Genomic DNA, 17,370 nt, shown 5'->3' with positions numbered 1-17,370 from the left:
AGAGGACAACTGCAGGAATTTAGCCCTTGGTAAGGGAGGAGGGGACCAGCCCTAGATAAGAGCAGAGGCAGCGCAAAGCTGTAGGGCAGCGCAGCGCTGGGTGAGGCAGGAGGCGGGCTGGGAGGTGGGTGGTGATAGGTGAGGTATTAGTCCTGCGCTTGCTGCTTTCCCCAGGAAATCAGCAGAGACCACAAACTGGGAAGGAGGAAGAGGAAGAGTGTTTGAGAAGTCAGGGGAGTGAGGACAGCCATGGATGAGTCATCTTGAATGGAGGACAAATTGACTAGGGCAGACCAAAGAGGCCACTTGAGATTTGTGGTCTTAAATGTAAATTAGACCATTTAGGGAAGACATTTTCTCCATCCAAATTCAGCTGCTGTGCAGAGAGTAGGAGAAATGGGTTCACCAGGGATGGGGGTTTTGCTTGGATAATGTGATGAAGGGGAAGGCACAGGGAGTGCCCACAGGGCACATGGCATCCGAATGGGGCAGGAGGTTGGTGAGGCGGGTGGTAAGCAGAGAGAATGTGGTTTGGAGGATTTGATGGGGCGAATTACTTACCAGAACAAATCAGCTGGAAAGTTAGTTAGAAGATGGTTATCAGAAAGTAAGGTGTGCAATAGAGGGAGTTTGGGGTTCATGGGTGTCCATGACTCATATCTAGGAATGTGATCATGGTGGTGAGTAGCTGAGGAGGCCGGGGAATTGAGAGGCAAGAATGGTGGATTAAATATGATTCAAAAACTCAGGATTTCTAACTGGTGCTTTCCTGGAAGAAAAAGGGGATTTATAAATAAAGGCCATATTGTCATTAAATACCATGTTACACCTTTCTTCACGTCTGTGACAGGACTGAACGTGCAGCTGCTGGAGGGTTCGAGATTTATGAGAGCTTCAAACAGACCCAGCAGCCACATCTCTGGGTAAAGCACTCTGATGGGGGGATTTTGTCGTCCAAACTGTTTTGAGGCCTGTCACACTGGAGCAACGAAGGCAGTCATTTTTCTGGGGGCAGGGATTTCTATCCTGGCCTTTAAGTTTCCTATTTATTGAAAGGTGGTTGGAGTCAGAATTGGGATTTTCTGCTACCTTTGAAGTTTTCTAAAAAGCCTTATTTTACTTCTAGATAGACAGAACAAAACCAAAGAAAAATGACTCTCCCTATCACCCTATTTGCAACAAATATATGAGTTTTAGATCCTGGAATAGAGTGTTAAAGAGATGGTGCTGGAAAAGAAAATGAGAAAACAGTTTTGGCTTTTAAGGTGTTAGAAGAAGGTGAGATGGAAGTGAAGATCAGAGGCACGGTCTGGCACGAATTCAGCCCTGGGGGATGCTCACCCAACCTGCAGGTATCTCCCATGGAGACCTCCCCTCGTGCTCCACCCCCCCACCCCATCTAATATTCATCCTCCTCTCTCTGCCTCTGAATGAGGGCTGCAGGGGCCACTTAGAGAAATGTTACAACTGTGAAGTTACACTTTCCAGTCTTGGTGGGGCCATTACCATTCTCAACTACTTTTCTTTTTGTCCACCACCAATTTCTGGTTCTGTTCACCACAGAAGAGACACTGGAGCTGTGCCACCCTCCTCCAGCATGCTCTGCAACCTTGACCTCCTCAGGGCTTCCTGCAAAAGACCTCAACCTCCTGCGCAAACAGCAGACACATTCGACAGACTTCTCCAACCTCCAACCTTCACCTTGCCTCTCCTGCCCTTAGCTGTGTCTGTTTTTACCCTTGCTGGCTCCAGGGGAGGCTAGCTCCCTTCCCCTTCACTGCTTATTCTGGCCCTCCTCCCTTCTCCTGGAATCCCATTCCCTATTGGGTGGATGATCACCTCATAGCTCCCCAGAAGCTCTTTAGGGATTGTTGTGCCTCGACTTCTTTACTGACCCTGAGTTTGCTCCTCTTGTAATGACGACTCTTCTTCTCCTTTCTGTCAAACATCCTAAAAGTCTGTACCCACTTGACTTCACTTTATCTATGACTCGTTAGCTCACCTCACCCCACTGTAACTGGCTTTGGCACCTGCTAGGTTGTCAAGATTGTTCTCTAAGTCTTTTGCCATGTTGATCAAATTCTGTGACTTCTTTGTGACTCCAAGACTCCTTCTGCAGCAATCCCATCACTTCAATGGTTTCAGCCTTAACATTTCTTTGGTACTAGGTTGACCCATAGGGAATGGCTATTACAGGGTTCAACAATCGTTGAGTATTAGCCATTTCTTATGGTTCAACCTGATTCCTTTTATATGCCTCATTTGTCACTAATCTCAATTTATTGCAAATATTTGCATGCATGGCTCCCTCCCTCATCAGACTCCTCCTCAGTGCAACCTCAGTGCAGGGACTTTGCTTTATCTTCACCAACACCTGATCCAGTGCCTCTAACATAAATGGCCCTTGCTGAGCACTATTCCTATTGTGGAAGAGGTGGTGCAGGGCCAGTGTTCAGGCTGGCCTGCCGAGGACACCCATGGAAATGAAGGGTGGCAGTCTAGATGCAGGATGCTGAGGAGGAGGAGGAGAAAGGATCCCAACCCGCCTTCCAGAGAGCCCTGATTTGTACCTGTGATGTTTCCGACTGGTGCTGGTGATGCTGCTTCTGCGACCCTGAGCCGTGGCTTTCTGCCTTGCTTTTGGGGAACAGCAGACTTCCACGCACGCTCTTGGCAGGTTTAAATTCTGGGTTCACCAGGGTTATATCGGATGTAAGCTTCCCCAAGTTCTCACTGCTCAGTCGTGTTGCTAAGATATTTTGGTTTACAGCAGCCTCCTGGGCTATAAGGAGAGGGTGAGTTTTTATTAAAAGCCACCTTAGGGTAAGGATAAATTGACAGTGGGGTTGGCACCCTGGAATCTGCTTTCTCTTAGGATTACAAAGCCATCCCTTATGCAGCCAACCAGGCTGGGAGAACAAGCTCTGCCCACCAAGGACCAGAGGTATGAGTGAATGGAGAGCTGGTCTTGAGATCCACGCTCTTTACTGCTCATCCTGGTGATAGGTCTGTGCCCATTCCCCCTTCCAGCCCAGAGGGTAACAATTTCTGAAACTGCTGATACGCTTCAGTGCTGCCCGGGAAACGTGGCACCTGACCTTTTGAGGTTTTAGGCAATGGTGATGTTACTGATAGTTAGGGTGAGGCCTTCTCTGACCTCCTTTCCCAGCAGAGCCACCCAAATGAACGAATAATAATAAAACAACAAGCATGTGCCTGTTGGCAGCCATGGCTTCAAGATTAATCTCTTCTTTTCACTCCAGAACCCCACTTCCCATCAGACTGCCACCCTTCCAAAGCTCCACCCACCAAGAAGCTCCCTTGCCAAATTCCAAAGTTTAAAAAGCTATTTGGAAAAACTCTTGCTGGGGTATCTTTGACCCTTGATAAGCTCCTGTCATCTCTGAGCCTCCAAGTCTCCAGACGCCCTTCACCTGCCACTACCCTGGTCTTGTCTCATTGTGTCCCTTGAGCTTCTAACTTCAAGGATGGGCCACCTGTCCCTGAGGGAGAACAGGAGTACAGCAGATGCTCTTGCCCTCCCTAGATGGGGTGATGGAGCTGGGTGCCTGGGAGCATCTGTGCTTCAGTAGCTCCCAGGAGACACGTTAAGATTCATTGCTGCTGTTGACCATTTCAGCACATAAGTCTCCAGAGTTCCCTTGAGAGTTTCACTGCGATTAACTCTGCTTTTTCTTTTTGTGCCACCCTCTGCCATCCTCCCCAGGGAGCTGATCACAGGTACAAGGACTCTATGTTGCATCTGGGGTGGGGGTGGGGACTAAAGAGGCTGAAGCCCCCACTGAAGAAGTTGTACCCAAATCCAGCTCTAAGTGTGGAAGTGGCAGGTCCCATGTGTACCCATGTCCTGTCACCCCCAATTCCTCCAGGCTCTGCCTGCCTCCTTCAGAAGCAGTGCCACCAGTGATCTTGCCTTGGCAATGACTACCCAGCCTCCTGCATCCTGGTACCTGCCCACTTCACTGTGTTTTCTGCTCCTCCCTGCTCACCCCTGCCTTTCACTGACTGCTGTGGAATCGCTTCTATGGTCTCCATATGCCTTTTGCCTTCCCCCGTTCACAGCATCCTTCAGGACAGAAAGCAGTTCTAGATATAATTCTAACAAAAGTTCTCATTTGACACTATTTCTTTCAAACCATCATCTTCCACCTCTTTTTCCTTCACTCCTCAATTTCTCAAAACAGCCGTCTAGACCAGCTCTGTTTGATAGACAAAATAGGAGCCACATATGTATTTTTTAAGGTGATTAAAATTTTCTAGTAGCTACAGTAAGAGTAAAATTAATTTTAATGATATGCTTTTATTTAACTCAATATGTGAAAAAGATGTGGCTATTTCAATGTGTGAACAACATGTAAAAACTATTATGGTATCATTTCACACGACTTCTTCAGAGTTCCAGTGTGTGCACACCTGGGTTTGGACTAGCCACTTTCAAGTGCTCAATGGCTTGTTTGTCACAGGCAGGTTTGGGGCTTAGCACTTCAGCATGGCCTGTTGACTCTAGAGCAGACAGCGAATGGAGACTAGAGCTCAAACTCTCCATTGCAGGGACTCTCAAAGGCACCAGGGACGTCCAGCCCGAGGAGTCCAGTGGCGTCCCACTCTGGGTTCCTTGAGCTAGAGCCTCCAGGGTCTCTGACTCTGCTTATTGATCCATTACCTTCTCATAAATCTTAGTTACATGTTGATTGTGTGCCTGGCCCTGGTCCTGGTGCTGGGAACATAGTAATGAGGAAAATGAACACAAATGCCTGCCCCCAAAAGTGGACTCTTTTTTTGGGGGGGGTAGTGGAAACATACAATACAATAAAATAAGTAAAATAAATTATAAGTTACTAGAGATAAGGGTTGTGAGAACAATGAAACAGGAAGATGGAGAAGCCCCTCTGCTCCCCCTTCCTGAAGCTCTAGGGCCCTCTCTCCTTCACTTCCCTGGTGTGCTCCAGAGACCCCCGCTGCTTGCCCTCACTCTGCCGTCTCTGCCTCCCCTGGGTTTTCCTCCACCAGCTCCTCCTAAAATGACTTCTTCCTAGGGTTCCCTCCCTCTCATTCTGGGTTGATTTAATCTACTCCAGTGGTTGTGCCTCTTCTCTCCCTTAGGAGACTCCCTCAACTCTAACTTGACATTACTTTCTCAGATCTGGAGCTCAAATTTGCTATTTGGCCCTAGACATTCACTCAGCCCCACAGATCATGACAAAATGTAGTTTATTTCATAGGATAGGAAACAAAAATCAAACTAGAATGATGACACAGCTGGGGATTCCCACTAAGAATTATTTATTTTATTTTCTCAGCAAAGAACCTTCCATGTCCATGAGCATCCCAAGCGGAGACGCTGTGGGAGAAGACACAACTGAAAGCCCAGCCAGGGGCGGGGGCACGTTGGGACACATTGTTTACCTATGGAAAAAGGCACATTTTTCATGTTTTTCCCAACCAGCAGGTACGGTAGCACTGTTAGGAACCACGTCATGCTGTTATGACTATATAAAAGGGTCCACCTCCTAGCGGTTACTCTTGCTTCATATTCAATATATTTTCCCATTGGGAAGCTGCTTTCCTGCCCTGTAGGTCCCTCAGATGACCTGATACACCAGGCATTACTACTCTGGGATCCAAAACCTCCATTCATGTACTCGCTAGCAAAATTCCTCTTCCTCCTGTGTTCCCCGTCTTGGCAAATGATATCACTGTCCTGCTAGTTCCTATGGCTACAAGTCTAGGTGTCACCATCTTGCCTCCCACTCTTTGGATTCTCCACTGGGCAGCTAGACATCAGGCCAGCTGCCCAGGCCCACTCATCTTCAGCTTCACTATTGCTTCCTTTTTTAAGACATTATAAGAGCGACTCTCTTTGTGACTTTCTGACCGCTGGGAGACGACAGTGCAAAAACCTCCCTGATTCTTCTTTTCCTTCAGTAAAGTCCAAATTCCTAATCAGGGTCAATTATGATTAGCCTCAACCTGCCTCCCCACCCTCGATTGACCACTTTCCCTGTTTTTGTGTCTGGAATGTGCCTGTCCCTATTTTTGCTTACTAATAATTTCTTGTTTCTTCAAAGCCCATTTCCATGAAAACATTCCCAAGTCACCCATGTCGGAACCCAAATTTGGTCCTCCAAAGAAGCTGAAGCTTCTGTTGCAGCATTATTCCCTCTGTCCATGTGTGCTTCCCTCCCAGGTGCTGTTCTCTTCCCTACAATGCCAAGAGCACAGCTGTGTTGGGCAGGCCAGGAGACCTGGACCTGTGTGTACTTGGCAGAGAGGATTCTCCTCTGGGCTGATGTGCCAGCTGTGGGAGGAAAGCACAGTGAAGACAGGCACTACCTGTAGGTGCCAGCCCCTGGACCTCGTCCAGGGAGAAGGGGGTCTTACCAGTGTCCTCTCCTTCCTTCATGGACTGTTCGATGGCAGCCCTGATACAGAGCTCCCGAGCCCGGATGCCTGGGATGCTGTTGCCATCGGATATGGCTTCCAGCACGACTGAGTCGATGTTCAAGTAGGCTGCACTGTAGTATTTGGCTATGTTGACAGCATTGGCTGTCTTTCCTATTAAAAAAAGAAAAAAAAAAAAAGGCAGGACACTGAATTTCATGGTTCGCATTTGTTCTGCATCCTAGACCCCTCTGTAAAGTGATCTGAGTATTCTGCCTCCTAGTCTTTTGGGTGGCCAGGGGGGCAGCAGCAAAAAGAAGGGAGATCTGAGCCAGGCATAAGGGCGGTGGATCTAGTCCTAATCCTATGACTGAGGCAAGTGTTCATGGCAACCCATGTCCTCACCAGGGATTCCCCTTTCTACCAGATGATCTTCACAATACCTTATAGTTCCTACTATCTAACAGGAGGACTCTTTCTTTTCTTTTCTTCCTTCCGTCCTTCTCCCGCCCTCCCTCTCTCCTTTCCTCTTTCTTATAAAGAATAACCTGTGTTGATTATTTTTTTCTGATTTCTAGGTAATTTTCTTAAAAAGCAAGCAAAAAATTCAGAAATAACAGACAAGAGCAAAGCAAAAAAATTTATAATTCAATCATCTGGAGAGATTATAGTTAACCTATGGTTGCTAAATTTGCATAGTTAACTATGTTTTTAGTATCTTATAAAAAAGAAATATGTTACACAGGAGCCTGAATCATAACCCCCCTACCACCAAAGATGTCCGTGTTCTAATCCCTGGAACCTGCAAATATGTTATCTAACATGGCAAAAGAGATTTTGCAAATGTGATCAGTTTATAGATCTTAATATTATCCTGGATTATTGGGGGTGGGCTCAATCTAATCACAAGACTCCTTATAAGAAAACAGGAGAGTTGGATTTGGAGCAGGTGATGTGGCGACAAAAGTAGAGACTGAATGCAGGTGACATTTCTAGAAATTGCAAAAGACAAGGGAATGGATTGTCACCGAGAGCCTCCAGAAGGAAAGTGGCCCTGCCGACCCATTTTAGCCCTATGACCTCCAGGACTGTAAGAGTGTAAATTCATGGTTTTTTAAAAAAGTCACTAAGTTTGTGGCTATTTATTACAGAAGATACAGCAAATGAATACAAACTACAAATCATATGCATGGCATTCTTGTATAAAATGATACATCATGAATATCCATTTCTATTCTATTTCTATTCATTCAGTACACCTGTACACACCATTTTTTAAAATTGTGGTAAAATACACACAACAAAATATCCTTTTAACCATTTTAAGTGCACAATTCGTTAACCATGTCTAAATGTGTTCACTCTGTGGTGCAACCACCACCCCCATTCATCTCCGGGACTTTTTCATGTTTCCAGAGTGAAACTGCACCTACTAACCCCCGACTCTCCACCCCCCAGTCCCCTGGCAGTTCCCACTTTGCTTCCTATTTCTATGGATTTGACCACAGCTGGTACTTCACATAAGTGGAAGCATAATATTTGTTCAGTTATGTGTGGTTTATTTCACTTAGCATATGGTCTTCAGGGTTTATTCATGTTGGGGGATATGTCAGAATTTCATTTCTTTTTAAGGTTGAGTAATATCCCATATTTTATTTATTTGTGCATTTATCAATGACTTTTGGATTATTTCCACCTTTTGGCTATTGTGAACAGGGATGTAAAAGACATTGGAGATACATATGCTGTAGTTGGACATAATACTATTCTATTTCTATTCATTCAATACACCTGTACAACACCATTTTTAAAAATTGTGGTGAAATAAACACAACAAAACATCTTTTTAACCATTTTAAGTACATATATATATATATATATATATATATATATATATATGTTGTAGTTGGACATAATACCTTTATTTTATTTATTTATTTTTATGTGGTGCTGAGGCATGTGCTAGGCGAGCCTGGCATGTGCTAGGCGAGTTCTCTACCACTGAATCACAACCCCAGCCCCATGACATTGTTTTTTTTTATATTTATTTTTTAGCTTTAGGTGGACACAATATCTTTATTTTAAAAATATTTTTTATTTTTATGTGATGCTGAGGATTGAACCCAGTGCCTTACGCATGCCAGGCGAGCACGCTACTACTTGAGCCATATCCCCAGCCCCAAGACATTGTTTTTAATGGCAAGACAGTTCCCTGCATTAATGTACCATGGCTTAATTAACCAGTACCCCATAGTGAGTGATTCAACTGACCCCAATTTTTATTATGGTACACAGTGCTGCAATGAATACTGATGCAGTTAACCTTTGTCCACGTTGATATATGTTTTCCTAAGAAATGCCTAGAAGTAATATCGCTAAAGGGTTTACACTTATTCTTCCCTCTCTTATAAAATAATGTCCCGGATTTTTCTCTAATATTTAAAAATTATTGTAAGGATAAAGGCTCAAACAATTCAATTCGAAATGGGGTGTTGATGCTCTCCTTCTTAACCTTATATCTCTGAGGCCAGCAGTTTAACAGTTGGGGGTTAATTCTTTGGCACTTAAATGATAAACTGGAGTCTTTCATCGCCTTCAAAAATTAAATTTGCTAACTTCTCCATACACCCCAAAGGGGCAAAATCCTCAATGCTGAACAATCTGAGACTCAAACTATTTTGCTTGAAGAGTCTTTGCAGACTGGAAAGCTCCATTAAAAAATGTGAGAATTGTTGCTGAGGTTGACATCTCCCCCTAATAGTGCTTGTCGTCTTCAGATGGAGATGTGTCTGGACCCTCCTTTAGAGCAGGGCTAATGACACCCTCCAGGTCTGTGCATTTGCAGGTCAACTCTCTAGTTGTCTTGATTGCTTCATCGTCTCTCCGACACTCCTTCCAGCGCAACACAAAAATGCCATGAGTGGCTCTGGGCAGTGGGGTCTTCAAAACACTTTCCATCACATTCTTAATCGTCTTATTCGCTTTCTACCTGCTGCTCCCAAATCTGGCCTCAGAATTTTTAAGCTCTGGGTTGTGACTCCTCAAGGGAAGGTTCTTCAAAGGAAAGGATAACGGACTGTTACTCTTCTAAAGATTCCTGGAGCTTCTCAGTGATGAGAACAAAGATGTTCCAGAAACGCAGTTTGAGTGACAATAATTGGATCTGAAAGGTCTCCTTGCTCTTCTTCAAGGAAGCTGAAGCTAAGAGAGCTCCCAGGACATCCTCCCAAGGTCCTGCTGCTCTGCCACTTACTACCTGGGGGACCTTGGGAGGATGTTCTAAAGTTTCTTTGAACATTAACTTCATGTGAGGTAGAGGCAATCGGACTCTCTTCTCCAGGTGGTTGTGGAGTTTATACAGAGAAATGAATGGGAAGGAGCTCTGCAAACTGGAATCCACATCACAAGTTTAAGATCCTGGGCAATGTAGGTGATTTTACTCACTTGGGTTTATGAACTTGTCATGTGTAACTTGGGGGCAAAAATGGATCCTTGTGAAAGAATGGTTCACCCCTTGATGGGACTATGATTAGCAAAATAGTCTTTGAAATTATTTAGTATGTGATTGGAATGTTTTTTCAGTGGTGATTTAAACTCCAGATATGGTGACAATGATGGATGATAACAGTCACTGTAGTAATAGTAATGGTAATATCTTTGTTCTTTCAGTATTTACAATGTGCCAAAAACTGACATAAGCATTTTATACAAATGCTCTCCTTTGCTTCTCCCAACTATCCCATAAAAGAAATACTATTAATGCCATTTTATAGATGAGGACACTGAGCACAGAGAACTTTAGTAACTTTCCCAAAGGCACACAGCTATAAATGGCAGTGCTAGGATTGGACATAGGTAGGGCCGTTTGGCTCTGGGGTACCTCTAGTAATTACTCTGGTATGTTGTTTTTCAAATGAAATTGTTAGTATCTGTCCTGACCACTCGGTGGATGTCACCACCCTGGAAGCCACCAGGTTTATGGAGGAGACATGGCTTCCTTGATCTTAACCTCCCTTCAGAGTTGTCACATACCAGACAAGGGTGTCCCATGGATGATAATGGCGATGCCTTTCCGGTTCTTGGCCAAGTGGCTTTCTGAAAAAATGTCAATGCCCAGGTGACGAGCGATAGCCTTGTTCACTGGGTTGTTTTCCACCTCTCCAACTTCTTCTGCAGAATGGCTGTCAATGCTGTGAATCTTCTCACCTGCAAAACAAAAATATGCATGCATATCTGCATGTGTGTATGCATGTGTAATACACCCAGAATGTACACGAGGGCTGGTGGCAGTGGGGATGAATTTTTCTTTTTAAAATGCTGTTGTTAAATGGCACACGCTACAGCCGTCCCCACCTAGAGTGTATGAGAACATTCTTTTTGGCCAGAGATTTGTCCATATCATTTAAAATTTTTTAAAAAAGGCACTCTGATTTGAATTGTATATCTGGAATCTCCCCTGCTGAAAAATAAAAAGCAAATTTGTATGAATAGAGGGACTGCTTAGAGTGACAAAATATTCGCGATCAGCTAAATTTCTAACATCATGGGAAATTAAATGATAGCATAGTCAGAGTATAGGATTCATACAGAGCAGTTGTAGAAATAATGACCTAGATAGCAGAGGCTGGTCAACTTTAGCCCGTAGGCCAAATCTGTCCTGCTCCTTGTTTTTGTAAACAAAGTTCCCTTGGAACATGGCCATGGCCCTCTGGCTGGTACTGTCCCTGGCTGCTTCCATCCATGCTCAGGGACAGAGCTGAGTAGCTGGAGCAGAGACAGCGTGGCCTACAGAGCCCAGGATGTTACAGTAGGACCAAACCTTGATTTAGATCAAAAACATTGGTCTGGAGGGATGTCTATAATGGAGAAAAGCAAGAGGCAGAGTGATACATATGGTATTCAGGGCAGTATGTGGCCAAATACTTACAGTCACCCAAACACATTCAGTGTTTTAATGACAATTGGGATGATATCTTAAATTTTGTTCTGCAGCTTGCTTTTTCACATAATGTATCTTTAGTAGCTTTTCATTTATTAAAATACAGATCTTATTTTCTTTTTAAATAGCCTCTAAGTAAATTCCATTGTAAGGATTTGTCATAATTTAACTATTCCCCTACTGACGAGCATCTAGATGGTTCCCAGGTTTTCCACCCTGAACACTGGGGTGTGCTTCTGTCTTCACAAGGTGTCTGGCATTGCCTCTGGGAGAGCCCAGATGTGGAAGATGGGGACACAGCCAGCATGTATGGGGTGGGGAAAGGCTGCCAGGGGCGGCCAGGAGCCACTTAGGGGCTGATCTTGGTGGGATTAATCATGAGGCATGGAAGCCAAGAACTTCTGTCTTGGTCTGTTTTCCCACTGCATTCTTCCACTTGAATTTATTCACCTGGCAAATCTGATGAGGGTCCAGAATGACAACTTAACTCTTTCAAGATCTTGTTAGCCTGGCTCAGGATTCCTATTCCCTGAGCAGGCACCTGGCAAGGCAGTGTGTGCTTCATCCTGACAGGCAACAAACAGCCCTCACGAACCCAGTTTTGATGAAACTAATTTTCTAAACGTAAGTTCGGTGTCTTGTGTACTTTGGGGAAAATACATGCCAGACGATGCGACTGCAAAACTGGGAGGTCAAGAGGAGGACTCCAGTTAGAGGGACACTGGAAAGAATGCTCTCCAGTTTCCCAGAATAGCTCTCCAGCCTCCCTCCTGTCCGTTGAAATTCTAGCATTAAAGATTCAGATTAATACTTAGCCTAGTTAAAATGCAATTAACCGTGGCAAGAAGAATGGGCCATATGCTGAGCTCCCCAGCAGAGGTCTGTGCTTGGGGCATGATGTGAGGGTGGACTGGGGCCTCTCCAGAAGGAGGGAGCCAGTACTAGGGGGCCCAGAGGGGATATCCATGGAGAAAGGTGACAGGACACTGAACTATCTCCTCATTTCTGCTTGGAGAGAACTGGCCCCCAACCATTAAAATGCTCTATTACTTTGAAACACTATCTTTTCCAGGCTGTCCTCATCCTCTTCTTCATCTGGGTAGATTTTGAGGTCAGGGTAGTGCCGCTCTTCCAGGTAGGATGTGACAGAGATCCCTCGGCTGAGTGATGTTCGCTTTGTGCTGGCGGAGGTTCCCTGGTCGGAAATGGTTATATCTTCGTCTTCTGCAAGGGGGAAAAAAGATGCAAACACAGGGGGAGGAGCTGGGAGGGGCACAGGGGCGATGGGGGTCCAGGGAGTTGACAATGGGGAGACTCGCTGGATAGGCCACCATCATCCTGGACTGTGAAGCTTCTCTGTGCATAGGGTTTCTATATTTTAACATTTGTTGAGATACCCAAATTATACACTTGCTCAGAAAATTTGGAAAATCCAGAAGAGTCAAAAGTTATAAAGTTTAGCCCTATAAAGATACTGAGAGAGACAAAGAAATGGTGACAGGAATCATAGCTGAGTCTTATAATACCAGCACAGGAGGGCTGCAGCCTCTTGGATTTTGAATTCTGAATTTTTCAGAACTCTACTTGGGATCATATGGTACATTCCAATCCGTAGCCCGCTTTCTCTCCCTGACTTCTCATGAGCATTTCCCATGTCACTATTAAGCACACCTGCCATTTTGTCAGACCAGCACCCTCCTCTGTGCCTGGTTCACGGTGTCTCTGTGGGCTAGAATTGTACAAAGGCCGGTCCCTTCACCTGGGGCAAGATATCGTCTTTGTTTAGAGCTGAAGGTTGAGCCTCAGGCTTCTTGTGAATGAGGCAGATGGCCTTCCCTGGAGGGGCCCGGGAAGCAGACAAGGACGGTCTACAGCAGAGTGCACAGTGAACGGATGCTGGGAGAAGCGCGGAGAGTGCCCCTTCCTGGAGTCACCACACACTCCTCAGCCTTAGCTCCAGACCACTTTCCACTGGGCCAAATGGAAAACTGCACCTATAACTCTGGTCTTTAGAGACCATGAAAACAACAAGGTCCTTCTCTGCCCTCATGACGTCCTTTGTACATGGCAGCCCCTTGCAGCCTTCTGCCTCAGCCATGGGACAGTCCCTCTAAATTTAACTCTCTCCTCTGTCCCCTTCCTGACTGTGAGCTGTCAAAGTCAGGGCTGTTCACCTCTGATTTTTCCCCCCAGCATTTCAACTCAGTGTTTGCAACACGGAAGGTGCCTGTTATGGGTGCCTTCAGAGTCATACGTGAAGTCCTAACTCCTCAGCCCCAACACCTCAGAATGTGGCTGTATTTGAAGGTAAGGCCTTCAGACAGGCAATTAAAGCAGAACAAGGGTGGGCCCTGGTCCACTGGTGTCAGCACAAGAGGACATTAGGACTCAAAAACCTACAGTGGGAGGACAGTGGGAGGACAGGAGGAAACTACTGAAACCAAAACTACTGATACCTTGACCCTGGACTTCTAGCCTCCAGGATTGTGAGAAAGTCAATTCCTGTTGGCTAAGCCACCTGGCTGGCATTTCTTAGGGTAGCTCTAGCAAACGACCACAGTGCTCAACCCACATGACTGGCTGGGCCAGCCCTCTTCTCGGTCACATGAGCATTTACTAGCCTTGCTTTCCTGAGGGACCACGAGGCAGGCCAGAGGACAGCTCATTCCCTCAAACAGCACAGATTTGTTGGGTGCTGTAGGGTAACATTTGCCGTTCCATGTCATGGGTTTATAAGTGAGGAACACATCTCTGCTCATATGGGTGCTTCTTTTTATTTTTGGCACCAGGGATTGAACCCAGAGGCACTTAACCACTGGGCCACATCCCCAGCCCTCTTTTATATTTATTTAGAGCCAGGGTCTCACTGAGTTGCTTAGGGCCTCACTTTTGCTGAGGCTGGCTTTAAACTCAAGATCCTCCTGCCTCAGCCTCCCGCCACCACGCCTGGCTCATATGAGGGTTTCTTATCTAGAGGAGGTGATATGAGGGTTAGAAGAAAATAATTACCCACGTGATGGCTGCTCAAGTATATGACAGGACCCAAGCAGATGATGGGATGACTCAGGGTGCTGGGCCAGAAAAGACAAGATTATTAAGAGAGCAGACCAGCTCTAGGGTTGGCTTTTGAGCACAGGGATGGGCTTGCTGTATGAAATTTCTTGTATGAATTTCTCTGCTACTTCTTTTAGGGCACGAACGTCTACATTACTCAACACATTACTTTGCATTACCAATAAATACCCCTAGGGGGCAGTGGAGTTGCTATCAGTTATGAACTCTGCGAGTCAAAAAGATGGGACTGGTTCTGCCATTTAAAACTGTCGACTTAGACTTTCTGTTCTTTAGTTTCTCATCTGTAGATGTAAAGCCCTGAGTGGAATGTCTAGCAAATATTCTTCTATCTCTGTTAGCTCGTGAGTGAGTGTGTGTGTGTGTGTGTGTGTGTGTGTGAACTTAGTTGTTGACAGACTTTATTTATTTATTTATTTATTCAAATATGGTGCTGAGAAATGAACCCAGTGCCTCACACATGCCAGGCAAGTGTGCTACCACTGAGCCTCAGTCTCAGCCCTTCTATTAGCTCTTTTTAAATCTCAATACCACACTGAACTCTAGTGAGAGCAGAATTTGCCCCAGTCTTTGTATCTGTGACCTGGGGATAACAGGACCCATTTTGGAAGGGTCCTGTTACAGAAGGCACCTGGCATCGGGCAGGTACTCTGTAATTGGTTGGTAATTGCGGAGTAATTCAGGGGTAATGCTGGGGCCCAGAGTTCGCCATGGTAAGTGCTCACCATTCTCCTGTGCCTTCATCTGCTCTTCCTTTGACTTCTTCACCTCCTTAAAGTATTCATACAGTTCTGGGGGCAGCTTCTCTCCGGGACTGCGGGGTGGCAGCAGCAGGGTGTTGTAGGAGTCATAGCCCTTCAGTTGTCGCAAGATCTGCTCAAGGGGAGAACGGGAACTGCTGTTGGTCATACTGAAATTTCTTTTTGTTCTTTGATCTTGTGAAACCTCTGTTCCAACCTGAGGCTTGAAATTTGTAGAAATACTTCTTGGATTTCACGGGGGGTTGCTTTGGAGAGATCTAAAAAGTAGGGCTGAACCCTGAACTTATGGGGGGTTCAAGATCCTTATTTTGCTCCATGTCTGCCTGGACATTTCTCATGTGGCAAAGAATTTTCTTTTTGCTTTGAAAATAATGTATACTGTTTTACTTTTTCCAATGACAAATGTATAGAAATCTAGTATCCACTTTGGGGGACATATTCATTAAAAAAATATCATGCACTGCTTAAGAATAAGACATGAGAAATATGTTAGGGGATTTTGTTTTACCAATACCATACAGTGGACTCACAAACTCAGATATCATTAGGCAATACAACCTTAGGAGACTGCTGTCCAAAATGACCTTGTGTGGCGCATGGCGCATATTACACTAGAGTTCTCATAAATAGAGGATCCAGGGGAAATAAGGTAAAATGGTATTAAATGGTCTGTGTGTGGTGTGTGTGAATATATATTAGGGCTGCCAGACAAAACGCATGATGCCCAGTTAAAGTTATGTTTCAGATTAAACCACAAATACTTTCCTTTAGTGTAAATATATTCTATGTGATATTTGAATATTCTTATACTTTGAAAAAACATTTGTCATTTATTTAAAATTAAAATTTAATTGGAGAGCCTGTTTTTTTCCCTTATAAATCTTTGAGAAGGAAAAGACATACGTATATGTATAAAACACAGTAAAATGAAGTTAAAAAACATGTACTTCCTCTTCTACCTGATTTATTGGTGTGAGAGTTTGTTTTGTTATGTAACCCTTCTCTAAGATCATCATTTTTACTTGTTTGAAAGCCCCTGATAATAAGTTCATTCTAAAATTTTTATAGAAGAACAAAGGACCAAGAAAAGTTTGAACACTGGTGAAGAAGAATAAAGGGAAGGCTTGCCCTGCCTGGTACCAGAACTTATTATGAAGCTACAGTAAAAGACAGAGTGGTACTATGTTGGGGCTGAAAAGTGAGCAATGAGAATAAAGAAAGAGCTCAGTGTAGATCCATCCATATTAGAAATTTATATAGGACAGAGGTGGCATTTTTTAGTGGGAAAGGGAAGGAACATACCAGACTGGTGGACATTGGGGTACGAAGGTGGCCAACTTGCATTTGCTGGGGACCATGGAAGGGCTAACCCAGCTCCAGAGCTCCTTGTGCAGTTAGATCTAAGTTCTCCACTGCAGTCTCCTCATTGCTCATCATCTCTGTCTGTCCATTCTGGTTTCTATTCTCCCTGAATAGGTGTTGCTCCTGAGAGTGCATCTAATACATCTTCCAGAGGTAAATCTCAGAGTCTCAGATTGTGCTTTCCATGGAACCTGATGCACCACAGAGGGTGCTGTGCCCACCTAAGCACTGAGGATCTTATAAATATTTAATGAAAAGATTCCCTTCTAGAGGAGCAGATTCTGTTTCTGAGAACACTCCTGGGGGCAGAATGCACATTAGGCAGGGTGTAAACATTGGCAACAAGGCAGACAGAAGATTCAAAGGCTGAGTGGGGGAGGGTCTAGAGGAAACTAAGCCATCTCCAAATACTGACCTACTGAAATCATGAGATAACAAATGCTTATTGTTTTAAGTCTCTGAGTTTTAGGCTAATGTAACATACAGCAAATACAGTATCAGACTTCATGTGCAGTCACATCTTACCAGCAAAGGATGTAGTAGCACGTTTAAGATACTCATATGAAGAAAATGTGAGCTAAGGGTGCTGTCTACAATCAAACTGAGCTTCAACTGTGACCTCTAACAAAAGACCAGACATTAGTACTGCAGAAGTCCTGGAAGTAGAGTAGAAGGAGAGTAGGGCTGAAAAAGTACTCAAATAAGTAATTGTGAGCCATTCATGGGCTGTGTGTGTGAGTTACACGCACTGTAGCTATATGAGGGACAGGTCTGGCAGTGCATGCTGATTGGGCTGCGTGACGTATATGCACCTCTGCTCTCGCTCTGCCTGTG

General features: G+C 44.8%; 1 protein-coding gene across 1 annotated transcript in view; it reads right to left on the bottom strand.

Moving 5' to 3' along the window:
- Hydin (HYDIN axonemal central pair apparatus protein) overlaps positions 1-17,370 on the bottom strand; it is a 316,785-nt gene that overhangs the window by 92,295 nt on the left and 207,120 nt on the right. The window contains exons 36-40 of the mRNA XM_076838342.2: positions 15,139-15,286; positions 12,392-12,565; positions 10,435-10,608; positions 6,403-6,576; positions 2,571-2,782 (exon numbers count right to left, since the gene is read on the bottom strand). Of these exons, the coding sequence (XP_076694457.2) occupies positions 2,571-2,782; positions 6,403-6,576; positions 10,435-10,608; positions 12,392-12,565; positions 15,139-15,286 (882 nt within the window). The remainder of the gene's footprint in view (positions 1-2,570; positions 2,783-6,402; positions 6,577-10,434; positions 10,609-12,391; positions 12,566-15,138; positions 15,287-17,370) is intronic.

This window comes from Callospermophilus lateralis, chromosome 18 (genome assembly GCF_048772815.1).
Source record: "Callospermophilus lateralis isolate mCalLat2 chromosome 18, mCalLat2.hap1, whole genome shotgun sequence".
Lineage (NCBI taxonomy): Eukaryota > Metazoa > Chordata > Mammalia > Rodentia > Sciuridae > Callospermophilus > Callospermophilus lateralis.
The sequence above is the reverse complement of the archived record's forward strand: the minus strand, read 5'-3'. Positions and strand labels throughout refer to the sequence as shown.